We start from the raw sequence: 25,451 nt of genomic DNA, 5'->3' as shown, positions 1-25,451 counted from the left end.
AAACCAAAAACCAAATTCTAGCGTAGTCTGCTATCTTTCTTACCTGTTTTCTCGGAAACATTCTGCTCATCAACCACTTGTGCAGATTTTGTTGTCTGTCGAAGAAACTTTTACTTTTTTTTGTTACCATTGCCTTATAGCGTTGCGTTTTCGTCAAATGGTTGACGACGAGAAGCCTTTCCCATGCACCAGTCCTGGTTGCTCGATGGTAATTGTTCATCAAAAATTTTTGCTGTTTAATAATCAAAGCAATTGCGTTATTTAAAAACTAAAGAGGTTCACGAATGAAGATCACTTGAGCATACACAAGAGAAGACACATGTCTTTATCCATTGAATCAAGTAATGGCTCAAAAACCTCTAACTTTGTGGGTAAGGCTTTGTATGATTTTGTACCTTTTCCTTTTAACATTAATGACGGCTGTTCTGTTTGACCTTGAAAAAGATTCTATTGGTTCTTCACATATATTCTAATTACTGTTATTAATTATAGCTGATGAAACTCCAACCCCAACAAGATTTATCAGGAACTGTGAAGAAGTGGGACTTTTTCAAGATTTGAATGTTAATCCTTTTGATGGTAATCAAATTGTAAGTTGTAAAAATATTGCCAAAGTATCTAAATCCATTTTCTAGAGCAATTTAGAAGAGCAGCTGAGGTCACTACTCACCTAAGCCCTTCTACTCTTCCCTCAGCTGATGATGTTCTCCACACCCCTCATGTCTTTCCTGTGCTTCCAACAGAACCAGAAGGAGTTACACAGTTACCACCACCAAAATCAGCCAATGTTAAAAAACATTACCTTATGCCATCCCTTTCCACATCAGAATGTTTGACCCTTCCATCTCCAACAACAACTCCCGTACCTACTCCATTAATTACTGTAACTCCTCCTACATCTGAGAGATTTGCCGACACAAGAGAAGATAAGACGTTATCCTCATCGTCTGATTACGACAAAACGATTTCCATCCCTTTAACTAGCTGCAGCCCAAGAAAAGATCGAACCAAGAAAAGTAACATCCACCAAAACAATGGCATTAAAACAACAACGAACCCTACCGTGAATATAATGCCTCGCCCAGTTCTTCAGTCATCAGCTGCTGCTAGTGATCCAATGACAGCGCTTCTTCTCCGTCTTCCCGATGGACGGTTAGTCCAGATTCCAGCTATACCTGTTCCTACAGAAACAGACACTTCTAACTTAGGGGTGTCCTCCGCAGCGTCTCCGGTTGGCGTGGAAAACGGTGCTAATAAAATCCGTCCGATGAGACCGATCATGTCGGAAACGAAATTGGTAGGAAAACGGCTCTTTTCTTGCTGAAAGCACCACAGTTGATTTTTTTTTTTTTATAATAGAAATTGAAACAAGCGTTAACGAAGACGAGGGCCCCCATTCAGCCCTTAAATGGCACTTCCACTTGTGGCACCAGTGACGCAAGCGGCACTGATACAGAGCTTCTACCTAACTCGGATACGGTATTTTTACATGTCATAGTACTTAACTATCCTAATTTCCCCTCACTTTTGAAATTTCTTAGGTTATGAATGTGGTTGATTCTACACAGAGAAAAAATAGACGACGTAGTTACAATTCGGCATCTGATCAGGACTTAGATGAAGAGGAAAGCGAGAAACGCAGGCGTTTCTTGGAACGGAATCGGTATGTTATTGGAGGAAGTTAGTTTTCACTTTACAATGTATACTTATTGTTTTGTTTAGAGCTGCTGCATTCCGCTCTCGTCAAAAGAGAAAGCGATGGGTGACGAATCTGGAAGCCAAGACTAATGTTATGAACACAGCAAATAAATTACTGCAGAATGAGGTGATGTCTTTAAGGAACGAGGTAGCCCAGCTAAAATTACAACTTTTAGCTCACAAGGACTGCCCTGTGACTCTTGCAATGTGTCAGCAGCAGCATGTTACCATGAACAGTAGTAATTATTTGTGTTATTGTTCTCTAGAGATAAAGCATCTAATAATTCATAAAATGCATTTTTTTATTTTTATTAAGGCACTGATGGCTTAGCTCCTGGAGGTAAATCAAATGGTGTAACGACCCCAACATCCGCGAATTTCAACTCAACTGTTTCGAATATATCAACCTCGCGTCAAATAATTATACTGAATTCTTCAAATCAGAATCCAACACCCTTACCTATCTTAACAAGGAGTAAACCTACACATCCTTCACTCATTATGGTTCCTAGAGTAGAAAATAGTGTGGCAATTGTGCCTCATCCTTCAGATTCTGGACAGCAGACCTCTGTTATCATGTCAATTAAAGATATTTGAAAATTGAAACATTCGGGTTTCCATAGTTGTTTGGGAATTTCTCTTCAAAGTGCCCTTTTTGATTGCCTTTACACTGCAATTCAACTACTCAAACTGGACATGTTCAGTTAAAATGTACAATTAAAAGCCAATTTTCCTGTTTTAATCAACGTAGCCAAATGAATGTTACACCGAGTGTATTTTATTGACTGTACATAAATCTTTTATCTACCGATTTCTGACAATGATGATTAGATGGTTCCACACCATTGTAAGGTCATCTATATAAGCAAAACAAAAAGTGTTCATGTAACCAAACAATGGAAAGATGTGACTCGAACCTTACCATTTATTTTTCACTTCTTCAACAGCTGGTGTCTCACTAGCCAGAAGGGTGTAGCTAATCCACTGCCGAAGAAGAGGATGAAGTAAGCAGTCAGCTTATAACGGTTGGTGACGGAAAAGGGAAGACTCTGATGAAAATAAACGTCATTACATAACAAGAATATGTTTCTTAATTTCAAATAAATATTCCGATTTTTGCCTATCGAATCGCCTCAAGTGCAGACTGATTCTTTTAGAGATCCGATTTTAAACTTACCGAAGCAGGAATACCGCCCGGCAAGCCTGATGGGCGAATAGCCGATGTCATAATGTTGCGGACCTGCATTGCTCCGTTTCTTAGGGCAGACATTTTGTTAGTTCTCGTTCGTGCTTTTACACTAAAATCCAATGGCGGTCTGTAAGCCACTCGTCTCTAGAGGTCTCAATCTAAAAAGCGATTCCGTAGCGATTTAAACGATTAACGATAGCTAAAGGCGAAGTTGCCAGATGTGTAACTTGGCTTTGTTAATCAGTAAACACTAAACAGTAATAACAGAGTAATCCACTATAAAAACTATGAGCATTGCATTCTGGGATTACTGTAAAATATTCAAATTACGGGAAAAAACGGAAAGACAAAACAAAACAATCGGCTAGTAGGGAGGATTAACATGGCAAGATGGCATTCACCCATGAAATTAATTAGGAGCAATCTGAATACTCTGCATGGATGGGATGCCGACCCTGCTTACAGAGCCTTAACCAAGAATTCCGTTGTTCTCTAGAATGGTAGGCCTATTTATAATTTTCCCCATATTGCTGAACTTACAAGTGAAACTTTTCCTCCTTATTTAGAAGAAGAGACAGCTATTTTTTCCCTCTGAATCAATTACTTTCGCCCCTAAGGCTGGCTTTGTGTTTTGTTTACTGAATTCCTCATGACGTACCTGTCTTCCCCTTTGATCATCCTGCTACATGTACAACCCAGTCCCGTACGCCATTTAATATCGTACCCGATGACAAAAAGGCCACGTGGTTGGTCGTTCTAGTTTCCGTAAATAATATCAATTTGTTTGGGTATAAAAAAACGCTGTAAATTTATTTAGCAGACAAGCTTTGATAGCTCTTAACTCCAGTTACGGGCTTACGGCGTAGCCTACGAGCAGCAATTTGGAAGTAGTTCACATTTGTTTTGTGTGTAACCTACTTTGTTCTCCATCCACAGCCAATGTGAGCTCAGAATCTCATAACGAAGCCAGTCAACTTAAACAAAGAAATTTCGAAGTATACAACTTCCTACTTTCACATCCGACATTCAGTAGGATTCAGCACTCTTTCTGTAAAATGAAAAGAAGATTTTGCTTCTGACCTCCATGTAGCGTTTAGCGTGTCATCACCATAAGGCGTTTTCCAGTGAGCAAGGATTTTGATTGTGTAAGAAGCCAACAATTCGTCTTCCTAAAGAGTCCAAGGCTTGTCACCTGTTTGAAAGCTATTGCCGTGTTATGGTGAAAAGAGTAAGTCCTCAAAACGACGCATTTCTTTTAATGCGACATAGATTTCACTGCAAATCTCCTAAATTGGGTCACGTTTTCCACAAAGGTTTGGTAGAGTACACTGGAGCTAAATAACGTGAACTATTTTCAAGCCCATACAGTAAAACTCCGTTATTGCTTACTAGATGCAGACCAAGTGTCCTCTCAAGAATGTTGAATTCTTTTGGTAACCATACACACTGTAAAAGTGGCAATGCATAAACAATTTCAGTAACTACCACATTTTTCTTTCAGAATTGAAGAACATTTGGAAGTTCGAGTTTTATTTTTCTTTAAACTCGAGTGCAACAGAGTTTAAAAAATATAACTTAAAATCTTCCAAGCGACAAGAAATAGGTAAAAAATACAATCATCCAGAAAGAAGGGGAACGAGCAAGAAATGTACCGAAGTGTGGCACACATGACGACTTGGATTCCTTTCAAAGGAAAAGGGGCACATCTCTTTTTCTTTTTCAATTTGTTTTTTTCTTTCTTTTTTTTTTTTTTTTTTTTTTTTCTTTTTTTCTTATATATATATTTTTTTTCTCTTTTGTAAATAATTCTTTTTAGGGCGGTTGTCATTTTCAGAGTCACAGGGCTGTAACCGAAAAAAGAAAAAGAAAGAAGGTAGAAGGTAGAAGAATAAAGCAGGAAGTACAAGTACTAGTACCATAACCAGAGAGACAGAGCCAGTTCAGTATTGTTTGACGCGTGCTTTACGCTTGTCGTCTGATTCGTTACTGTGCCACTTTATTGCATAATATTCTTACCCATACACGAGCGATTGCACATCATGGCAAGCCGGAAGAAACTTTTAGCTGTATTTACAGTATTCAGCAACTTTTTTTTCGTTTCTCCATTTTCGCTACCTCACGTAAATCCAGGTAAATGTTTTATGATAATCTTTTTTATAGGTAATGGCAAACGAATGTGCACTTCTTTAATACAACCATATGTTTTAAATACCATAGGTTTATTTGTGATCCAAGGCGTATCAACGTGTGGTCACGGGGATGGCTACTGTCTACTAAGCAACTCTTGTTTAGTGGATACAGATTTTGAGGGTGACATAGAAGGCGGTCATTGTGATGGCTTGAAACACGCTTTTAATCCGCACGCGGATTTTGTGTGTTGCAAATATATGCCTGCTCCGACTACCCTTACGCCAACAACCGTCAAGACCAAACCTCCCCCTCCTCCTCCATCTGATGACAACACTTCCTACAGTAACAATTCTTACAGATTAATTCAGCTACTATTTCTTATAACGAAGAAGGTGCATAAACCAGTACATCTTTTTTTATACCGCCGTAGATTTATTAGTTATCCAAGGCGGTGTGTCGACGTGCGGTAACGGCGGTGGTTTCTGTCTGCTTAGTGATTCTTGCTCAATAGTTCAGAGCTTCGAAAGCGACACGGAAGGTGGCCACTGCAGTGGCTTGAAGGACGGGGTGAATCCGCAGGCGGAATTTGTGTGTTGCAAATATTTAGACACTGTAACTTCCACTACACCATCACCCCCAACAGAAGAATCCGTTTCCTACAGTTAGTAATGTTTAGTTTTTAACTAAAAATAAATGACGTAACAGTAATAATTTGCTTTTATCGGTGAAGACGTGGTAGAAATCCAAGGCGGTGTATCGACGTGTGGTCAAGGTAGTGGTTTCTGCATTCTCAGTGATTCTTGCTCGCTCGTTCAGGGCTTTGAAAACGACGCAAACAATGGCCATTGCAGTGGCGTGTCAAAAGAATCCGATCCAAAGGCGGCCTTTGTCTGTTGTCAATACTCGCTCGCATCCGCCACTAATCCTACTACCACGCTAGCTACTGCACCTGTTTCTCTTGATAATGTAATGGCTTCAAGTCCTGCGCCAACAACGGTCGACGAATCAGTTTCTTACAGTAAATAATTTTTGAACAAATGATAATGAACCAGTGAAGTAAAAGAGCTTATGTTGTATGACCTCTGCAGATGAATTGGAGATCCAAGGCGGAGTATCAACTTGTGGACATGGTGGTGGTTTTTGCCTGCTAAGTGGCTCCTGCGAATTCGTTCCAGGCTTTCAAAGCGACACCAACGGCGGTCATTGCGAAGGCGTGTCGAAAGCCAATCCGAATTCACGGGCAGCCTTCGTGTGTTGTAAGTATGTGCCCCTATCCAAAATCCACAACCCAACAACTTCGAAGAATCCCAAAGTTAATTCGCCGGCCGCAATTACACCTCCTTCTCCACCCGTCCTCACTTCCGTTACATCTGGACAACGTGAAACGGTAAGTTCTGCTTCATTCTAAAAAAAAGTCCTTCTCAAGGTTTTTCTAGCGGTTTAAGTAACTGATTCTGAATGGAAATCTAAGAGAAACAGATATGGAATGGTATGTCATAACTACCACACTAAGGCTGCCTTTTTTAATTGCATGCGTGTCGTCTGTTGTTAACCACAGGGAAGTTTTCCAGAGAAAATCGGTACCTCCACTGCTCGAACTTCAGCGACGGTGGTCGATGCTAAGAAGACCTTATCTCCCTTTGGCATATTTGCTAATACCAACAAAATACTAAGTGGTATTCAACATCTTATTTATGGTGGGCGTATGAGGCCCTCAGCCGCCATGCAGAAATATGGACAAGACATCGAAGTTGCCAGCAATGACAAATCTATGGTTAGTCTTATTATGATGGGTTTGAAGTTGAATGAGACCACAGCTCGATCAGATTTAATTAACTAAACATATTTATTGTGTATCATTTTTCTCATCCATCGTGCAAAGAGAAAACGTAACCACAGTTTTGTGGAATAAACGTCATTGTAATCTTTAATCGAATGGGATGTGGGGATGTACATAACTGTTTTTCATTATGTAAATGTAGTTATGTGATGCCAACCATGTGTTTCAACACTGAAGTCAGGGGAAAGGTAAGGATGATTTTTGTTTGTGTGTGTGTTCAAAGGGAATGGTTCATTGACCTTTTCATATCTGCGTCGTACTACTTGGTTTTCCATCATCCACTGGCGCCGTATCATACAAATCATGTTGCCAGTTGGGAGAACGCAATTCTAATTTCAGCCCAAAGAAGCAGAGCGACGAAAGAGATTGAATCAAAGTTGATTGTTAATTGGAATAAAAACAACAAAATGTTTTGACTAGAAAAACTCACTGCCTCTGTAAGACCCGCGAGATGTTTCGCGGTACTGACCTCCGTTGCCACCACGATAGCTTCCACGAAATGCTCCACTACTATTACCACCTTGTAAATTTGAATTGTAATTACCCCTTGCGTTTCCGCGGAAAGCAAATCCGCGTCCCCGGTTCATGAACCTTTCGCGATTATCATGCTGTTAATTGAAAAGTGCAAACGATATAGATTACATTATAAAAATAATAATAAGAAATCTATGTAGATCAAAAGTACCTCGTAATAGTATCGGCCTTGCGGCACGTAATTCGGATCAGCATTCATCCTTTCCTTATTTTCCTCGCTACTTTTCTTTTCCAGCAAACGAAATCGCAAGTCTCCTTCACCGTCTCCATCGTTGGATCGATTGTCCTGCTGATAGGATGAACCTGAAGCTCCAGTGAATGGGTCATGGCTTCGCGAAGGCGACCGTTGTACACGTTCCATTCTATCTGGAAAATCTGCTGCCAGTTTTATTACTCTTTCTTCCGCAGGTCGCGGTTTCAACTCTTCGCGATCGAATATTGGACGCGATCCTTCTCCAGGCCTTACGTTAAGATTAAAACGTGAATGAGTTTCTTTTCCCATGAATTCTCTGGTACTTCAGTACCTTCTAACAAGAATAACGTCTGCAGGATTGAATGCATATTTCAACGGACCATATGATGCAGGGACTGCACCACGTGACAGATTTCGACGGATGTCAACAGTAATTTTCTGAAGCTCATTCAGGTCTATCACCGTGCCCTCAGGTCCACGGAATATACTCCGATCCTTTGGGATGGGCTCTGTCGGTAACCTCTGTGGAGGCGGACTGCGGCGATACATTGTATTATAGTGAACAGGGCTTCTGAAAAAAATAGCATAAATTCAGTCATTCAAATATTAATGACTGGTTGCAAATAAATCTTAGAATCTCATGGTATGTTGGGATTGAGACCATTACAGTTAAATTTAACTCGTACCTTTGGTCTCTACGAGTGTCATTGTTGAATTCCCCTTTTCTTAAGTTATGTGAATGCTGATGATGAACACATGGACTCGGAGAATGGCTTCGACTCCTGGGCCTTAAATGAAAACATACAAATGTTACCTTTGTAAATATTTGCACAATTTAAGTGTAATATTACTTATAAGGGCCTGGTGATCGTCTTGGAGAATTATTTGCTGGCCTGTTATATTCCTCCCTGCGCCTGACATCTTCAGGTCTTCCATGGTGGTGATAAGAAGAATTGCCTCTGTATGGTTTACTTGCAAATCTGTTATGTTTCTCTCTGCTGAAAAATGGTGAGCGACTTCTCGATCGTTGGTATGTTGATGATTTTCCACCTCTTGATCGCGACCGTGGTCTCATCATCTTGTGATGAGAATAATTTTCCGCTGATTTTGACTCCTGTATACGTTATCTTACCCAACTGCTTCCTTCTCAGATTTTTTTTTCTGGGAAAACACTGGTCCGAGAAACAATTTTTACAACTTTTTGAGCACCAGCCAGGAGTGAAAGAAATTTGGCGTTTCGGTGTCTTTTCTATGAAAACTTTGGAACGCAAAATTTTATAGAATGAGTAGTTAATGAAATACAGTGACTTCTATAGGTGGACCTATTCTTTCACAGGATCAGAGCAACAACCATTGGAAGCCAATTGTCATTCGCTACTAATACGACCAAAGGCTTGTCTCCTCTAAAAATGGAACCGAAACAAAGCCAATCTGCTAGCGCTCCCACTATCCTAGCACAGAGCCAAATGTCTGCCAAGCTTTGCTAGCTAGATTGGTCCAAGTTTTGAAGTTGTGTCAAACTGTTGCCAGGCGGCGCTTCGTGGCCGTCCCAGAATGGAAAAAACATGGGAAGAGAAGATCGGTGTAATAGGCCTGTTGGGCTGGGGACTCTCGGGAGTAGCAATAAGCTCCACGAAGCACGGATCAGTCTGCCGACTACTGGAGATGGCGTTGGTGGTTGAATGGGGCTGTAAACAAAAATGATAGATATGTATGTTTTGCCAAAGTCGATAGCGAGATTCAACACTTTTCCAGTTTTCCTACAGGTCGGCTGCATTGCCTTTTTATGGGTATTCCTTTTTTTCACGGTGGATGCATGGTTCTCGCCGTTCTACTTTGGTGGTTATCAACTTATTTCGTACATGTTCATTGTTTTAGTCTTGTCATCATGGCTCGCCCACCAAGCTATTTACAGACTTGTCAATTCGTCTAATCTTTGGGTTTGTTCTAAACCTTGTACCAAAAACTTTGCATTTCATTCTTGTCGTGATTTGTCTATTAAAGATATTTGTGATTATGAACTCAGTAGTCTAGCAAAGAATGCAGCAGAATGTGTGATCAACCGCTGGTGTGACATTTCAGTCAACAATGAAGAATTTGTCAAAGAGATCCACAGTCAGATTGAAGATATTTTCTTCTCTTTATCTGAAAAGCTTTCAAAAATCAAAGTAGAATATTTTGTGAAGAACCTGATAATGATTGTGCACAACCATCTCAGGAGCTACAAAAAAACAATGAACTGCTCTAGTAGCCTATCAGCATACCATTCCAAATTTTCATTCAACCACCCTGTTTCTAGGGGTGAAATATCACTGGAAATGTACTTGGGTAGTCTCTCGCATGTCATTATGAAAGAATTTATTCCAGGCTCTATTCAAGACTGCTCAGCTGTCTTTGACCTCAGTTGTGCTGCCTTTTGCAGCCAAGTTTTAGTTAAGTTTATAGAACAACTCAGCCAACCTGTTCTAGTCCTGCAAGCAATCATTCAGTTTTTAGAATCAGTAGATAACGGTACAAGCGAAGATTTCACTGATGGAACAAAGTCTTTCGGGATAGCCGAAGACACTTTACGAAATACACCCGACATCCAAGAGTCAAACATTGTTATTCAAGACCCATTGTCAGGATCTAGCCCTAAAATGCAAGAAAAAGAAGAACAGAAAGAACCCATAGAAAATACAGAAACGACTTTCCCAACACCCAGAAAATCCAGTCCTGTGTTATCTGGTAGCTACCTTTTGTGCAACAGTTTAGCATTGTCCTCTCATCCCACTGCCAACTCATCTTCGTGGATCAAATCTGGTTTGTCCAACTCCCTCTCCACAGCCACAGCACCTCTTCTCTCTTCGCAGTGCTCCAAATTGAACGTCGATACTGAAAAAGAACCCGTAAAAATGTGTAAACCCAACAGCTTGCCATTGATTGGCATTGCAGGAGATAATACTAGTAGCCTGGATCCAGAACCAATAGGCGCATTTTCTATCGATACTGACGTCTCCCCAGTCTATGAAGTAATTTGTTCTTAAAACGCAAGCTGTATTTTCGAATCGTTTAATTACTTTCTCGTTTTTAATTTATTTTTTGTTTTAGGATGTCGAAGATTTTGCTACGGCGATAGCCAAATTACGCTCTTTACTGGAACAACGAGTATCTACCAATGGTGTTGATGTCCCAAGTGGCAAGAGAGACGTCTTCAGTCCCATCAACGACACCAGGTGTGTTGACTCACTTTGTTTTCCTATTCATGCATTTAGCATTTCACTTCACGGTTTGTTTTGCCTGTTGGTCTTTAGTTCAGGAACAGAAACAGACAACAATTTTGAAGAGCTAACCGAAGCTTATGAACTACCCAAAGATAGCCAAATTTTTTTCAATGTGAAAATTCCGAAGACAGAGATGTGTACGCTTCCAGTAGAAGGCCAGCATTCGTTCTATTGCATCTTCTATGATGGGATTTACACCGCCGTTAGCGCAAGCGTAAGTGGCAACGTGGACGAGAAAAATACTCGAGTGGTTCTCAAATGCCGTACTGTGCGGCGAAGATTTCGCCAGTTTATGGAGTTGCATGCACAGTTGGAAGCGTCCGAAGATCCCTCGATTTCTCAAGCTATTCGGTCGATCCGAGGACCTAGCAAGTGGCTTAACTTGCCGTTTAGGTAGCAACACTTAAATAACTAACTGCTTTTTTATGTTGACATTTTACCTTAAGCCGACTAGATCAGAACACAGTTGCTCATCGGCAAATATTCCTCGAGCGTTACATGCAACAGTTATGTACCTCACCGGCAATTGGTATGTCGGCCGAGCTCCGCAACTTTTTGGACTACGAATTACATTTAAACGAAATTAACGTCACCCCTTCCAGTGCTACACTTCAACGTGTTCCGTAAGAAAGCCAAAATAGCCAATAGGAAATTCGGTATTTTTACTCTTTCTTCTTTCAGATTTTTTGCCAAAACAGTATCAGATGTACTTCAAAGCATTAAAACCGCTTTGCCCCTTCCCATTCCTCTATTTGATAATGATCAAAATCGACGAATGCAATTATTACCTTTACCTCTACCAACATCAACTCCGACGGCGTCGCTTGAACCCATTGATCGAGAAAATAAATCGTGTCATTCGACATCCTCAGCTGACGAAATAGATGGCCGGACGGTTCCGATACCATGCCGGGTTACCTATGCTAGCGACGAGAGCAAGCTCGAGATGCTATTGAACAATTGGAATCACATGGACTGTCGAGTCGAATCTGCATACGAAGCTTTCGAGTCACATCTGTGGCGCAGTGAACTAAGTATTCATGTTAGCCATGACTCTGCAGTTCCAGATGCAAAGACACCACCACACGTAAAAGCTATGAACATAACTTGCGAACCAACCAAAGGTGGAAAAAATTCAAGGTTAGGTTTTCGCTTGTATTAACTTTGTTAATTTCTTAGACGGATGGGATCGATTTGATGAACAGCTACCGTTGTCCAGCAGCGTCATGAATTTACTTATCGAATGCTTGGACTTGCGAGAGACGTGGTTAACAAAAGCTCCAGTTCCACTGGCGCTCAAGATCGTCGTTGGAAAGCAAGTTGAAAATTGCATTGAGGTCTGTTCTCCCTAAACTAAGTTTTTATTTTATTTTTTTCTTATCACAATATAATGTTGATGTTTTTTCTTAGGAGTCTTTGCTCCAATTTTCAAACCCCAAACTTCTGGCTGACAATCTCCGTTCGTTGCGGCACAAGTTTGACGTAAATGATTTGGATGCCACATTGACAGAGGACAAGGACGTCAATGAGTTGGTCAAAGAGGTGGTTCTGCTATTGAGTAAACAAATACCAAGTAATTTACTTTCATCATTCGTACAATATTTTCTTTTTTTTTTTTGCATAACGCTTTGCATATGTTCTTAGGATTGTTTGTCAAAATAGTGGGAGAGGATCTCTGCACCGACGTTTTAAAAACTACAATTTCATGTCTGACGGACCCTCTTCTGAATTGTGACCTTGCTTTGACATTACTTGATTTCATATTTTTGCAAATTTGTTCTACCCCGTCGTCAGTTGATCGACTGATTTAAGATTTGTGTTCGGGGATCCCCAACGGTATTAAACGTTTGTCCTCATTTTACTATAAAACGATAAAAAAAAACCAACGGTAGTTACACGTGGTCATCATCGCTCATCCTACACAAAGTTAAATTTTATTGTCACAAGAAGACTGAAAATTCCAGTATTCTTTCATTGCTATCTAGCCAAAGCCGAGTAAGTTAGAAATCAGTTCAAATTTAATATAAATTGTTTTCCGTGTGTGCCGTGTTTTTTTCGATGAAAGTTTTTTGCTAATTTGTGCGTGAGTCAAAGGAGAAAAGAAAAAAAACAATCCAAATACTCATCATGATATATTACAGTACTTATTTGTGTTTGCATTAAATGTTGTTGAAAAAGTTTATTAAGCTTCTATTGGTTACACCGCGTTTTCGAACGATTTGCGTCTACACCGTTGTTTTCCCTCTTGGTTTATTGATTTAGAGAAGGAAAAATATATGCTCCGTTTTTTGTCGATTTTTATCTATTGATGTTCGATATTGAAATAATTCTCATAGATGGCGTTCTTGTTTTTGGGAAGTTCAAAATAGACCGGTGACAAGGGAGAAGGTAGGGAAGCGATGTTGATGCGCTCTCGTGCCGGAGACGATCCAGGCTCTAGTATGCATTCAACCTTTACTTGAGGTTCGTGTTAGAAATCGGCTTGCGCGAGTGTGTTAGAAGTTGAGTAAGAAATTAGCCGACACTAAATTTTGGTAGCGCCTTTAATATAGCATTAAGTTCGTTTAGTTAGTTACTTTAGTTACTTGCTAATGTATGTATTTTCATAAAAACATAGAGCTTTTGAGTCTTGACGTGATATGTTTTGTTATTATCACTTGACACGCCCTTATCGATACCTGTTGACCGACGTTTGATATCCCATAATTTTGTTCCATTTAAATAAAAACGAAGAAGATCGCGATCAGGCAGTATTCATTAGAATGGGGATCCCTAGCATGAATAGAGTTGATGACAGTGGATATTATGATGGTAGCCGGGTCTTTTCCTGGCTTTCTGAACCTCTTGGTCTTTCTGTGGATCAGGTATGTAGTACATTCATTAATTGGCATATTGACAGATTGTGTTAATGCAGTCAAAACTCCTATTCTAGATCAACTTTCTGCTGAGTCAATTTACTGCTGTTGGTGCAGCTTTTGCCTTTCGGTATCACCTTCACAACTCTAAAGTTGCTCCAGAAACACGTCATGGAGCTGCATTGCTTTTGGGATTGATCATGGTTGTCTTTTGCTTTGGAAGGTATACAATAATATAGAGATTTAACCAGAACAAAAAGGCTTTACCATTGTAAAATTATACCCTATAGGCAGGCATTACATCTTGCTTGCCTTTCTAGCATTTCATATGCCATCCTTATGACTGCTAGTCCCAAAATCTCACAAAGGTAGGCAGTGTTTTATGTTCAGTTACAGATTGAATGCTTTCTTGTCTACAATGTTTACCATCATGCAGTTAGTTTTAGCAATTATTTTATACACTTATAATAGTCATATGCAACTTTCTGTTCAGTTGCTATAGCAATTTAAGGCCTTTTTGTAAGGAAAGCTTGACTTTCCTTAAAAGCTTTTTGTTTTTCAAAAATAATTTTTTCGTCAATCTTCACGAATTTCTGATGAATCCAAATGGTTTGAAGGAAATAGCAACGTCAACGATCTTTTCGTGCATTTTAGAAAATGCATTTTTAGAACGTATGATTTAAGCATATCTCCAATTTCTGTGTTATTTTCCATAATTCAATTTCGTTATTTCTTTAAACGTTTTTAGGTTGGTTCTTATCACTTCGATGCTTTACTTATCACTTGTTCATATCAAACGGCAGTATTATAGCTATAACTCGTACACGCTCGATATATCAGGTAAATTTTGTTTGAATTTCCTAGTTTGCTTGCATACCGAAGTCCAAAAATGTTTATGCTACTTGAACGTTAAATCCTATAGCATCCATCCATCCACTTCAAATAATATATATATTTTTTTTCAAGTTTTTCAATATATATATATTTTTCGTTAATTTTCATTCGTCAGAATCCTTTACAATGGAATTAAAAAATTAGTCCAACCTCAGGTAATGTCCCTAAAGTTATTCGAAATTTTTGAAAATTCGTTAGGTCCTCTAATGGTCCTGACTCAGAAGGTGACCAGTCTCGCATTTTCGTTACACGATGGACTTGCTCGTAAACCCGAAGACTTGACTCCTTTCCAAAAGCAGCAACTCATTCGCAAAGTTCCCAATCCTTTGGAATATTACAGCTATGTTTTCCATTTCCACGCCGTAATGGTCGGACCCACAGTTCTTTTTGCTGATTATACTGACTTTATCAATGGAAAGCATTTTTCAAAGAGATCCGTCGAAGAGGTAGTAGTGCGCTGTGTTCTAAAAGACGAAATCTTCAATTAAATTATTGACAATTTAGAAGACATCAAAAGAGGCAGAAACTGAAACCCTTGAGGATGAATCTAACTGTGTTGTTGCCGCTCCGGAACCTTCGGCAGTGACGATCGTTTTTCAGAAGCTCTTTTTTAGCCTCCTATGTGCTGGTCTTTTCGTTAAGCTTACACCCATGTTCCTCGTAACCCGGGTTAAAGGTGAGCTTTCTGCTCCTTTGATACTTTCTATTTTTAAATTGGTTTGCGTTCCTTTAAATTATATCGTGGCGATTTAATTAGATGATGACTTTGTGGAAAACACTTCGCTGGTCGGCAAAACCTTCTTCATCCTGTTGTCGACTACCATCGCTCGCATGAAATATTATCATGCATGGCTTTTGGCTGACGCAATTTGCAACGCATCTGGATTGGGCTTCAATGGCTACACCGCATCCGGCAAAGCGAAATGGGACTTAATATCCAACGTTGATATTTTGAAATTTGAAGTATGTTTCGTAAACTTTCACAATTTTCTTTTTTTTTTCTTACTCATTTCTTTTTTTTTTCCTACTTGTTAGTTTGGTTTGAGTTTGAGAGACAGCATTGATAACTGGAACAAGTTCACAAACCGCTGGCTTCGTTTCGTAGTTTATGAACGCACAGGTCGGTTCCAAACCGTCCTCACTTACTGTTTGTCTGCTATGTGGCACGGATTTTACCCTGGTTACTACATTACCTTTCTCGGTGGAGCGCTTTGCACTTTAGCCTCAAGGGCCGTTCGACGCTCAGTTCGTCCGTTCTTCTTGAAAAACCGAGCAACCCACCGTTTTTACGACGTTCTCACTTTCATTACAACGCGGATCGTTATGGCCTATCTGACCTTTAGTTTCGTTCTGCTTGAACTTTGGCCATCGATTCGTCTACTTGCGTAAGAATTATTAACATTTTTATTTATAAACTATATTTTTTAAATTTAAACGTTCTTTATTCAAATTTATGTTTTTGGATGATTAGGCACATGTACTTTTGGATTCACCTGCTCTCCTTGGCAGCCATCTTTCTTCTTCCCAAGTTGCTTCCACCTCCGAAACCTAATAAGGAACAACTAGAGCAGCAAAGGACCTCCGTGATCGGTAATCCTTCTTCCTAGACAAAAGGTCGGAATTTGCATTTATGGAATGTTGATTTACCCCTTTTATATGATTAAGTGGGTTGCCCCCTTTTCGAAACCATTAAATGGGGATGGGAGAGTTGACATACAACTAACACGAACCTTAATTTAATCAACGGACATGCAATTAATTGCTTGTTATCCTTTTCTCCAACCTATATATTTACCAAATTTGGGGGCGGGGGGGTTTCTCTTCTTAGTGTCCGAAAACTCTATGGCATTATTTTTAAATACGATTAATCAAACTGGCACACGTAAGTACGCACGTCTCGCACAGAAAATGTAAGCAGTTCCACGTTCTGCTAGTGGGATCAGATCCGGTATTCAGCAGCTATAAATCTTTTTATTTTTCCCAAACAGTTTAAAACGCCTGTAAAGATAAAATATTATAAATGTCGTCCTACTTGACACCTATTGTGATTTCCTTTGGATGTGACAAAACTTCAACGTATTCTTAGATGTGTTCCTTGCATATACGTGTTAAACTACTACATACACTTAACAGTGTTTGGAGATTTTCTGTTTTGTTATTCATGTAAGCTCGTCTTGCAGAGCCGATTGTTGCTAGTTGAGGCAGTGAAGTCAGAATTTCGTTACCTACTGGTTCTCTCTAGCAAATGGGTCCCTCTTTATCCATATACATTTGGTAGAATTGATTGCCTGTTACGAAAGACAAGCCTGTGTAGTTGAATGACTTATCTTTCACCCGATGGTTTTCTGCCTTCTAATGACAATTAGTCGGGTCGATAAATACTGCAAAGTGTAAATCGATAGTGGAAACGTCGGTGAGAGATAAGAGGTCACGTTGTGCTTCCTTCCCAGAGAGATCCATAACTGAACGTCGAAGAATCACGCGGCCATGCTGCGTCATCAAGACATGACTGGGATGTTGCGCAAGGCTTTTATATCGGTTAATTGGATTGGCAACTTTCCCGCTATTACCGCCAGGAACCGGTTTTTAAGTTTCCCGTTTTGATAAAAGACTAGATTTCATTTAATGTTCTACAAAACTAGAAACATAGTTTATCGCAGGTCAGCTGCTTCTACAGTTTAACCGTATGTGGATATTCGTCACGAAGTAGTTCGATCAAAGTCATATCTGATAATAAGGGTCAGTGCTGTCCACATCCTGTTTTCTTTATTTCTTGCGGTTTGCCAAAACATAAAATCTAAGAGGGGGGGGGGGAATCATAACAAATTCAGTTACGAAGTTTGCTACATGGAAACAACATAAAATTCATATTTTTCGAGGCATAATTATAAGGCAGGTGATGATGTTGCTCGGAACAAATAACAATTTTTCACAGGCGATTATCATCTGCCGACTACAGTCTGGACTAGAGCTATAGACGATGGCGAGAAAAACAAAATTTACTCGGAATGTCGGATATGTCGATAATGTGGGTGACTATGTCATTAATCATCCGAAGAGTTCTAGAGCATAAAAAAAAAGAAAATATGGTATCCTTCACTGATGTACAATAATATACTCTTCTTATGAAATAATTTAATAGTAAAACATGAAATAGCTATCATAAAGATATGATGTGAATAACAATTCGAGACTTGAAAATTTTCAGTTAGCGTACTTCGGAAAGAAAAAACAAAAATGTCGATGCTATTCGAGAGAAATAGAGAGGTGTGTAGGTGGGGATTCCTTGGCTAATACACCGTGTCCGTAGAAAAAAGAAATTAAGTGAAGGATTAAACAAGCCTCGTTTTCCGCTATCACTAAAGCAGCTTACGGAAAGCCTTTTCAAATCCAATTTTTTTTTTACGTTACGGTAGACCGTTCTCTTTGCTCGTTAGTCGTTCGAGAAGTCAGCAGCAGGTGCAAATTGTCGACTAGTTCTTGCATCTGCGGTTTAAAAAAAAACAAAAAACAAAATAAGTGAACATTAAAGCAATATCTAAAATTGTCACAACTCGACTTACCTGAGGAGAGTATAGAGAGGACACAGGGGAGTTGAGTTCCCCAGTTGTTTCTGGCGACAGTCTCAGCTCAAGGTGAGAATGTAGCAGAAATATTCGATACCACAGAACGCCGGCTGACAGGCACAGGATGACTAGAAGAAAACAGATACCACTGCAACCCCAACTTAGTTCAAGGGGGCAATTGGGAATTTTTAAGAGCGAAGAACTGTTGTCGCAAACCACGCCGAGATCATCCGAAGCTGCAGGGTCGTCTTTGTTCCCGTCATCTATCAACAGAGGAGGATTCAGTTAAGTCATTCTCTTTATTGTTGATAATAGAGCTTTTACCTTCATTGACAAAAGACGTACGAGAAGAGAAAAAGTCAAGGAAACTTTTCCTCGATTTGGCAACCGGCCGAGACCCAGTAGAATTGTCTCCGTCTTTCACATCATCACGATCAGGTGTAGGAGAATACGAGTGGTCAATAGCAGAACTGTTTTCATCGGGATCGGACGAGGTCTCCTCCTATGTATGATAGAACACGAATCATAAAAAAATGCTGCAAAGTTAATGTTTTAGAAATCGCTATACCGTTGCTGTAGTGATTTGAACACCGCTGCTTGCAGTGTGCTGACTAATTATCAGACCTTCAACAGAATTCTGTGAGGATTCATTACTTGAATGTTCACCATTTAAAGATGAACCCTCATTTTCCTGCTGGTATCAATCATGCCTGTTATTTAGAGGCCATCAAATAGAACTAGGGGATTATATACTCTTTCTCCATCTATGCAGTCTCCCATGCGATTAGGAAAGTGAAATTTCTTCCAAACACTCAATGCCAGCCTGTAGGCAACATCCCTAGACATGAGAGAACTGAAAAGGTGCTTTTCTGTAGCAGTAGTTATGGCTATGGCATTTGGAAAGAATTTAGCTGTTTTTTCCTTAGTTATTTTGCGAACATCAGCCATAGGAATTAGTATCTGTTGGGGATTTGACAAAACAAATTGTATAAATTGATGGAGACTTACAGTATTGATTACGAGTCCAACTTACCTTCCTTACATAACCAAAGACATTTGAGTGAAATGCAAAATAATTGTATGTGACATACAAGTTTCCTTGTAAGAAGATGTCACCAACCAAGGCACATGAATAATCTGTAAAAAAAAATAGTTTTTAATTAAAAAAAATAATAACAATAAAAATAAAAAATAGTTTTTAAGTAGGTGGCAACACCACAAATAGTTGAGTGACAGACTTACGGTTGAGGACACGTTCGTCTCTGGGTACGTAAGGAAAGTGACGAAGGAACTTTTTTTGTTTGGACTTGGATCGACCAAGATCTTGGAGATCATAATGAAGTTGCGGCAAAGCTGGAGTGCTTTGACTAAACTTTTTCAATTGGTGATTTTTCGGCGTGTCAGCTACAGTCGAAGACAGCTGATTGTTTTCCTTGGTGCTACTAGAAAGCGGACTATTAAGCGGTTCATCTATCGTCATTGAATCCTCTGACTGTGCAGAACGGCCCTCGACAGACACTTGGTCTAGCTTGCCGGTTGACACTGCGACGACTGTATTTCTTCTAAGTTTCGTAGCAGACGCCATCGCAGCGCTCAACGTGGCACCACTGCACAAAATTCGATCGTGAGTCCCGACAGATAATCAGTAAAAATATTTTCCACGAAAAACAAAACAAAAAATGATAGCCAGTTGTTCTGGTTTACCTGAATCTTTCAGAAAAACGACGCCAAGGCTTTGACGAGACAGTTGAAGAGGCTGACGAATTTTGGTCACTAGAACGGCGCAGCGAACTACTTCGGCTTAGTTTGTTGTAATGGACGTCGGCAAGTTTGTCGTCATCGACATCGTTTTCCAGCAGCGAAGTTCCGGACTGACTCAAGTCGTCATATCTGCATGCCCCGACAGCCACCAGAGAAAGGTAGGATCAATCCAAATATGTTGGCGTTTTGCTACAACACCTAGTTCTAGTTAGTCACTAGGACGAGAATGGGTAATGATAGTATAAGGAAAGGGAAAATCAGTCCAAAAGGAGGAGGTGTTCGACAACTCTATTAGTTCGATTAGTCACTTTTCGACCACGGTGGGCAATGATAATGAGCGCTGCAGACGGACTCTATGCAATTGACACAAACTCTGCGGAGACACTGAAGCGACAGCGACACGTTCGTGACTAGTTCGTGCTGTTGAAAACAACGGGACGAGCAACTTATCGCTAATCTCATTTTCTGTCTTTCTGTTCAAGCCCTACCCTGGTGGTACAGTTGTTATAGCAAAGTCGATTGATTATCTCGCGTGGCTTTTTCTAATGCATCATTTACATGCGTGGCTGCAAGTTGTTGTTAAGGAACATGGATCAACTTCTCCTATCTTCCTTTCTCTCTCTCCCAACTTCTCATTTTATTTTTTTCGTCCACTGCCCGTGTTATAAATCTGTCTAGATACGTATCTGATCTCAATTTTATTTTCCCTCTCTTTTTTTTCCCCTTCCGCGTTGTGATGTTTTGTCCTTATCTCCATTACTCAGTTCTATAGGGCCCAGTTAGTACTATTGCGTCGTTTTTTCCTTCCATTTAGGCGGTTTTGTTTGCATTCCCCTCCCACCGTAACGTTCATCACAAACGGACCACTCGTGTCGTTTAACGTGCACAGCTCTATGAGCCATAGTCTGTATACTTCCGCGAAAGATTGTATACAGCAGTATCTATCCTTAAACGTTCTACAGTTTTTTTGTCGTTGAAACGTGTACGTCAACGGGTTGTTACATCACGCCTTGCATTTGTCATCCCGCTAAGAAGTGAAACCTAATATTGCCAGGTAGTCTAATTAATGGTCGGGACTTTGCAAGAAAAAGAAAAGGGGACGTTTATGGCCTCTACAAATTGCAACAGCCGACCAGTGATATCCAGGGAGCATATGGCAAAACGTGAAAGTGAGTCAGTCGGGACAGTGTTTTTCTTTTTAACTGAAAAACCTAATTTGTGAGGAAGGTGACGTCAAGTGAACAGTCACCATTGTCGGAAGGGCTAACTGACGCCTGAATTGTATAGTACTGCGTCCCCACGGAAACAAGGCAAAGGGAAGCAAACATAAAGAATTCATAACATCAGCTGGACGCCAATATTGACTGATCGAACATGTTTGCATTATTCACGCAAACGTAAATAGAAAACGCGCAAACCCAACAAGTTGTTGGTGAAAAAAAATGCACTTTTCTATTTCTGTTGAAAGCCATTTAAAATTCAATGCAATCAGTCCGTCTATTTTTTATTTGTTAAATTAAAACAAAAGGCCATGGCCTACTGTCGACCTTAATTCGTTTACCATGGCCTTTTCCATAACTTTCGCCTTGGCGTCTTGCTCTCAACATTGTTGGACTGTGTGTATACATGTCGTGTATACACACAGTCCAACCCTGTCGTCGTCCTCATTAAACCCTAAGACGTCATCAAGAAAACTGGGCACGATTTTTTTTATTTCAAGGTTTCCGCCTTTTACGGGCGACCTGTGCGAGATCGAATTCTGAGCGAATGCGGGCGGGAATAAAAGTTGATGATATAACCTGCTGTTGGAGGCTTTCCATTGTAGTTCGATTAAAAATTCTTTCGAGTTCTACATGCCGGGATGAATTACGAAACCGCACAAACGGCAGGAACGCGCCAGTAACCGTCAAAGGACTTTAGACTTTGTTGATCTCGGATATTTCTCCGTTTGTGACGGTAATCAAAAGAGAATGAGATTTGCCTCTCAGGCAGACACACACTTGTAAAGAAACGCGATAAAAAAGGGAGAAAAAGCAAAACAAAAACAACAAAAAAAAAAACGGGACCGACATGAAAATCAGATAAATACGGGCACGTAGAACGAAAAAATCACGCCACCACTCTGACTCGGTTTTTGTTTTTGCTAACGGTACAAGAAGAAAAAACCGCAATTCTAGAAAATGATAGACTAAAATTTAAATGAAAAGATATACAAATGCAAACAGCAGTATACAAGCGACTAACTTCCATGTAAATAATTTCCGGGTGGACATTGGAATAAACTTTGGAATGACCAGACTCCCAACTGTTTGCCTTTTCATAATAGTATAAGCACATTGATGGGTGCTGGCCAGCGTGCGGCGTTGCACGTTGAAAGACTACACACACACACACACACCCCTGGCATATACTTAGTTTAATACTATACGACGAGACTTTGGTTGAACGGAAATCGCGCTCAGTAAAAGCGAGGAGACATTATCCGTTAAATGGTGGACGTGAGTGTAACGGCAGACACGAAGCGGAAAGCAAAAGAAATCCGAAATTTGTTTTTACTAACCCGTCTGATCTGAATGGGGTTTTTCGTCGTAGAAACAATAGGATACAGAAAGAGTAATTCCTAGTTGATTTTGTCGTTCGTGTCCGCGCTGACGGCGAAAAACGACGTTCAAGACGTCGATACGAGGACGTCTTGGTTGCTTCTAACGACGGTGAAAGTGCAAAGTCGACTGCTGGCCAACGCCGCTGGCCCATGTTTGTTAAAAGAGAGAAAGAAAAGAAAAAAACGGGATGGAAAAGACCTTGCCCCCGACTCCCCTCCTATCACCTCTCGCAGCAGCAGCAATTCCCTACAACTGCACAGATAGAAAGTGAGTGTGCGCGATGAACGTTGGGCGCAAAAATCTAGAAACTTGACAAACAAATTTCTGACAGATCTTAGAAAAAAAAAAATAGAACGACACCGTTCCCTACTAGAAAGATGCTGATATCTGATTATGAATATAGTTTTAAACATTTCGTCTGCTCCAATAAAGATCGAAATTGGTCTTGTCACTGGTGGCCTCAATTTGAAAAAGGAAAGGGTGCGCGCGATAACGCAAAAAACGACGCTGACCGAGATTGCTAAACGTATAGCACACAGCTTCCTTCCAACTCGGTCAATGCTTAAACACATTTTTCGTTTTCTTTAACATTTTCCCTCTATTTGCGTTTTTTGTTTCTTACGGGCGTTCACACCCTCTTTCGTTCAGTCCTGACACGCTCAGATTTTGAGAGTTGTTTTGAAAAACTACCAAGTTTTTATTGATTTTTTCTTTTTTTCCAGAGAACCCCACTTACAGTAGAGGTATGTATCTATTTTTAGGAGCGAACGTTGAAAGAAGGAAGAAGGGCAAATAGAAAAGAAGGAGGGAAAGGGAAACAAAACCCCAAAGATTACCTTACGGAAGTGTTGCTGCTGGACTGAATGTTAGGCACAGCGAGAAAAAGGGCCAAAGTTTGGGAAGCCAAAAAACCAGTCACGTGATGCTGGTTTTCCGTGCTACCAGCCCCACTACTGGCGTTCGAACTGCGGCGTCGATGGGCTTCGGCCAGCAAATCCGAGTCCCGATCAGCCATTTCTTCGTGCACGACCGAACGGCAAGCAAAAGAGAGAAAAGAAAAAGTGAACATGGAAAATCCGCTTCAGTAGACATCCAATGAAAGACATGCAAGTCCTTCCCTGTGCCAATGACCCCTCACGATCGTAAAGAAAAATGGTAAATACATGCGCCAAGCTCGTCACGACTTTTTGTGTAAGACCAACGTGTATTAAGTTATTCCCACCACTTCTGACAGACTAGTCGTTGTTTCCATCTTGATAGGGAATAGCGACAATTCAAAATCTGATTATGTTCTAAAGGGGCCAGGGAAACCAGTAGAAAGAGACGAATACAAATGGAATCTTTGAGGCTCCTGGAATTCGTTTAGTTGCCTCAGTGAATCCATCAAAGGATGGAAAAGTACATGCGTATAGACTTGCTGGGCACTGCCGATTGGATGGAAAGTGAAATGAAAAACAAAAACAAATTCCACCGTGACGTAAAGTATTTATCTGATTTAACAGCCAAATCGATTTCTTGTTTTATTTTGTTTGGTACTCTTATTAAAAGATAGTAAAAGCAATTATTATGATAACGATCAAGTTGGACAAGCGGAATGCAGTTCCCACATTGAATTTGCGGTAACCATACGGAATGGTTTGGCAAGCGTTTCCAGTTCAAATCATCGGTTCGTTAACGTGCAACATTTACATAGTTTGTCCAATTGACACAGTGTCGACCTTGTTAATAGATTTGAAATACTTCCAAACGATTGATCATGTTGATGATTGAATGTGCTGATCAAACTTGTGCCAGCAGGAATTTCACCCATTTTCCCACAATTTTTAAAGACGATCCATTTGATTTTATTACCGCAAAGAATGTTATCATTATTTTGTAAAATTTTTTTCGTTTCTAGTAAAACTTAACTCACGGCACTAATTATGCGCACGAACGTGTCATAAGGGAAGAACCGGTTGTAGCGGATTTCTCTTTCAACGTGTTCGAAATGAACTCCTGGACGCCCTTATATAGCAGAGATGGAGAGAGTGAAGCTTGCAAATCAACTTGTGCAATCGCGTAATCAATCATTCGTGTGGGTAACCGACTTTTTTGAGGCCGTTTACCTGGCATACATCTCCACCATAAAGTTTTAAATAGACAACTCTTATTTACCTTCAGCGGTAGCCACTTCCGCTACGGAATCCGACCAGGTGCGGATACGTAAAGGAGGGGGTTTCAAAAATTCGTGAGCACAAGCGGAACTAAAGCGGCGTTTCCAGTTCATTTTCGCAGCCAATATCCCAGTGATTGTCAGTCGAACGATTCCAACAGAAGGTCAAGTAACGGACGTCCGAATAAATGACTGTCAAATAGTAATCCGTGTGTGCTCAAAATTGCCAAAATTAGCGGAAAATTGAGTGCAAAATAAGTTTTGTCCTCCAACAAGTGGAGGAGATAAAGACGTCCTTCTTTGAATGCAGTCAAGATTGAGACTGGCGTCCAATTCACAGAATCCACACAAACTTTTGTGTGTGTGTGCATTCTGTATGCACGCCGTATGTTGGACAACAATTCGCGTCTTTTTGTCTGTTTTATTCTTGCTTCCTATCCGCAGACGGCATTTGTTGGCTTAGTCTTTTTCTCTGGTGCTGGATACCCCCCCACCCTCCGTATGTTGTGGTAGTATATATATGCGTAGACGATCAGTCTCGGATCGCTACGTCCCTCGAAAACGAAGACGAAAATATCCGACCTGCCGCCCGAGCTACGTTTCTTTCTCTATCTGCTGTCTCCGTGATTGTTACGTACGTCGACGCAGGTTCTTTCATGGGCGGTTCAGAAATTTGTATTCAACACCACAGGACAACGTGACTGTCCTCTTGCAGCTGGTTTATTTTGAGGATGCGAGCCGATAAGATTGTAACGCAGCAGGCAGTCACGGGC

General features: G+C 40.4%; 6 protein-coding genes across 28 annotated transcripts; 4 read left to right on the top strand and 2 right to left on the bottom strand.

The window, feature by feature from the left end:
* Positions 1–10: 10 nt before the first annotated feature.
* On the top strand, positions 11–2,509 carry LOC116916298 (cyclic AMP-dependent transcription factor ATF-7). Of its 2 annotated transcripts, none has more exons than XM_032921523.2 (8): positions 11–208; positions 275–371; positions 493–579; positions 636–1,297; positions 1,360–1,479; positions 1,542–1,663; positions 1,723–1,934; positions 2,015–2,509. In XM_032921523.2, exons 1-8 carry the CDS (start codon positions 158–160, stop codon positions 2,293–2,295), a joined length of 1,632 nt encoding a protein of 543 aa, XP_032777414.2. In that variant the 5' UTR covers positions 11–157; the 3' UTR covers positions 2,296–2,509. The 2 variants fall into 2 exon arrangements, with proteins under 2 accessions (XP_032777414.2, XP_032777413.2); XM_032921522.2 differs by having other exon boundaries at positions 1,723–1,937.
* Positions 2,510–3,225: 716 nt separating this feature from the next.
* On the top strand, positions 3,226–6,948 carry LOC116916301. Of its 10 annotated transcripts, none has more exons than XM_045170110.1 (11): positions 3,227–3,387; positions 3,454–3,828; positions 3,918–4,115; positions 4,201–4,320; positions 4,389–4,490; positions 4,704–5,017; positions 5,105–5,359; positions 5,448–5,678; positions 5,748–6,035; positions 6,106–6,404; positions 6,576–6,948. In XM_045170110.1, exons 6-11 carry the CDS (start codon positions 4,927–4,929, stop codon positions 6,855–6,857), a joined length of 1,446 nt encoding a protein of 481 aa, XP_045026045.1. In that variant the 5' UTR covers positions 3,227–3,387; positions 3,454–3,828; positions 3,918–4,115; positions 4,201–4,320; positions 4,389–4,490; positions 4,704–4,926; the 3' UTR covers positions 6,858–6,948. The 10 variants fall into 10 exon arrangements, 9 of the variants coding, with proteins under 9 accessions (XP_045026045.1, XP_045026047.1, XP_045026046.1 ...); XM_045170112.1 differs by having other exon boundaries at positions 3,454–3,882; positions 3,978–4,115; XM_045170111.1 differs by having other exon boundaries at positions 3,454–3,882; positions 3,954–4,115.
* On the bottom strand, positions 6,845–9,078 carry LOC116916302. Of its 3 annotated transcripts, none has more exons than XM_032921535.2 (6): positions 8,436–9,078; positions 8,271–8,372; positions 7,916–8,155; positions 7,543–7,852; positions 7,288–7,465; positions 6,845–7,186 (listed from the first exon to the last, which is right to left on the bottom strand). In XM_032921535.2, exons 1-6 carry the CDS (start codon positions 8,660–8,662, stop codon positions 7,101–7,103), a joined length of 1,143 nt encoding a protein of 380 aa, XP_032777426.2. In that variant the 5' UTR covers positions 8,663–9,078; the 3' UTR covers positions 6,845–7,100. The 3 variants fall into 3 exon arrangements, with proteins under 3 accessions (XP_032777426.2, XP_045026049.1, XP_032777428.2); XM_045170114.1 differs by having other exon boundaries at positions 7,916–8,152; positions 8,436–9,049; XM_032921537.2 differs by having other exon boundaries at positions 7,064–7,197; positions 8,436–9,048.
* A 137-nt stretch (positions 9,079–9,215) lies between these two features.
* Positions 9,216–13,142, top strand: LOC116916294 (sorting nexin-19). The gene is made up of 8 exons (XM_032921516.2): positions 9,216–10,595; positions 10,675–10,799; positions 10,878–11,240; positions 11,294–11,470; positions 11,529–11,971; positions 12,027–12,184; positions 12,258–12,420; positions 12,492–13,142. The coding sequence occupies exons 1-8, from the start codon at positions 9,285–9,287 to the stop codon at positions 12,656–12,658; spliced, it is 2,907 nt and encodes a 968-aa protein (XP_032777407.2). The 5' UTR covers positions 9,216–9,284; the 3' UTR covers positions 12,659–13,142.
* Positions 13,143–13,228: 86 nt separating this feature from the next.
* Positions 13,229–16,739, top strand: LOC116916300 (lysophospholipid acyltransferase 1). 8 transcript variants are annotated; one of them, XM_045170104.1, is made up of 10 exons: positions 13,229–13,353; positions 13,584–13,711; positions 13,780–13,925; positions 13,993–14,070; positions 14,451–14,542; positions 14,795–15,042; positions 15,101–15,272; positions 15,354–15,559; positions 15,632–15,981; positions 16,068–16,739. In XM_045170104.1, exons 2-10 carry the CDS (start codon positions 13,610–13,612, stop codon positions 16,201–16,203), a joined length of 1,530 nt encoding a protein of 509 aa, XP_045026039.1. In that variant the 5' UTR covers positions 13,229–13,353; positions 13,584–13,609; the 3' UTR covers positions 16,204–16,739. The 8 variants fall into 8 exon arrangements, with proteins under 8 accessions (XP_045026039.1, XP_045026036.1, XP_045026033.1 ...); XM_045170101.1 differs by having other exon boundaries at positions 13,235–13,353; positions 13,581–13,711; XM_045170098.1 differs by having other exon boundaries at positions 13,241–13,381; positions 13,465–13,711.
* A 604-nt stretch (positions 16,740–17,343) lies between these two features.
* On the bottom strand, positions 17,344–24,997 carry LOC116916295 (membrane-anchored lipid-binding protein LAM5). Of its 4 annotated transcripts, none has more exons than XM_032921519.2 (10): positions 24,681–24,997; positions 23,363–23,543; positions 19,867–20,052; positions 19,405–19,769; positions 19,196–19,299; positions 18,916–19,122; positions 18,731–18,856; positions 18,487–18,661; positions 18,160–18,425; positions 17,344–18,082 (listed from the first exon to the last, which is right to left on the bottom strand). In XM_032921519.2, exons 1-10 carry the CDS (start codon positions 24,790–24,792, stop codon positions 17,999–18,001), a joined length of 1,806 nt encoding a protein of 601 aa, XP_032777410.2. In that variant the 5' UTR covers positions 24,793–24,997; the 3' UTR covers positions 17,344–17,998. The 4 variants fall into 4 exon arrangements, with proteins under 4 accessions (XP_032777410.2, XP_032777408.2, XP_032777409.2 ...); XM_032921517.2 differs by having other exon boundaries at positions 18,487–18,664; positions 24,681–24,996; XM_032921518.2 differs by having other exon boundaries at positions 18,487–18,664; positions 18,731–18,853; positions 24,681–24,996.
* Positions 24,998–25,451: the final 454 nt, after the last annotated feature.

Source organism: Daphnia magna, linkage group LG2 (assembly GCF_020631705.1).
Source record: "Daphnia magna isolate NIES linkage group LG2, ASM2063170v1.1, whole genome shotgun sequence".
Taxonomy (NCBI): domain Eukaryota; kingdom Metazoa; phylum Arthropoda; class Branchiopoda; order Diplostraca; family Daphniidae; genus Daphnia; species Daphnia magna.
Note: the sequence above shows the minus strand (reverse complement) of the source record. Positions and strands in the feature narration are given on the sequence as shown.

Excerpts from the sequence above, each read along its gene's own strand:
- LOC116916298 (XM_032921522.2), top strand. The coding sequence starts at position 158 with ATGGTTGACGACGAGAAGCCTTTCCCATGCACCAGTCCTGGTTGCTCG. Across the intron at positions 1,298-1,359 it reads TCATGTCGGAAACGAAATTG|AAATTGAAACAAGCGTTAAC; the intron begins GTAGGAAAACGG and ends TTTTTATAATAG. Across the intron at positions 1,480-1,541 it reads TTCTACCTAACTCGGATACG|GTTATGAATGTGGTTGATTC; the intron begins GTATTTTTACAT and ends GAAATTTCTTAG.
- LOC116916301 (XM_045170110.1), top strand. The coding sequence starts at position 4,927 with ATGGCAAGCCGGAAGAAACTTTTAGCTGTATTTACAGTATTCAGCAAC. Across the intron at positions 5,018-5,104 it reads GCTACCTCACGTAAATCCAG|GTTTATTTGTGATCCAAGGC; the intron begins GTAAATGTTTTA and ends TAAATACCATAG. Across the intron at positions 6,405-6,575 it reads CATCTGGACAACGTGAAACG|GGAAGTTTTCCAGAGAAAAT; the intron begins GTAAGTTCTGCT and ends TGTTAACCACAG.
- LOC116916302 (XM_032921535.2), bottom strand. The coding sequence starts at position 8,662 with ATGATGAGACCACGGTCGCGATCAAGAGGTGGAAAATCATCAACATAC. Across the intron at positions 8,156-8,270 it reads GACACTCGTAGAGACCAAAG|AAGCCCTGTTCACTATAATA; the intron begins GTACGAGTTAAA and ends TATTTTTTTCAG. Across the intron at positions 7,187-7,287 it reads TCGCGGGTCTTACAGAGGCA|AATTGCGTTCTCCCAACTGG; the intron begins GTGAGTTTTTCT and ends GGCTGAAATTAG.
- LOC116916294 (XM_032921516.2), top strand. The coding sequence starts at position 9,285 with ATGATAGATATGTATGTTTTGCCAAAGTCGATAGCGAGATTCAACACT. Across the intron at positions 10,596-10,674 it reads ACGTCTCCCCAGTCTATGAA|GATGTCGAAGATTTTGCTAC; the intron begins GTAATTTGTTCT and ends TTTTTGTTTTAG. Across the intron at positions 11,241-11,293 it reads TGGCTTAACTTGCCGTTTAG|CCGACTAGATCAGAACACAG; the intron begins GTAGCAACACTT and ends TTTTACCTTAAG.
- LOC116916300 (XM_045170104.1), top strand. The coding sequence starts at position 13,610 with ATGGGGATCCCTAGCATGAATAGAGTTGATGACAGTGGATATTATGAT. Across the intron at positions 14,071-14,450 it reads AGTCCCAAAATCTCACAAAG|GTTGGTTCTTATCACTTCGA; the intron begins GTAGGCAGTGTT and ends AAACGTTTTTAG. Across the intron at positions 15,982-16,067 it reads CCATCGATTCGTCTACTTGC|GCACATGTACTTTTGGATTC; the intron begins GTAAGAATTATT and ends TTGGATGATTAG.
- LOC116916295 (XM_032921517.2), bottom strand. The coding sequence starts at position 24,792 with ATGAACTGGAAACGCCGCTTTAGTTCCGCTTGTGCTCACGAATTTTTG. Across the intron at positions 20,053-23,362 it reads AGCAGCAACACTTCCGTAAG|ATATGACGACTTGAGTCAGT; the intron begins GTAATCTTTGGG and ends CGGGGCATGCAG. Across the intron at positions 18,083-18,159 it reads CCTCTCTATACTCTCCTCAG|ATGCAAGAACTAGTCGACAA; the intron begins GTAAGTCGAGTT and ends TTTAAACCGCAG.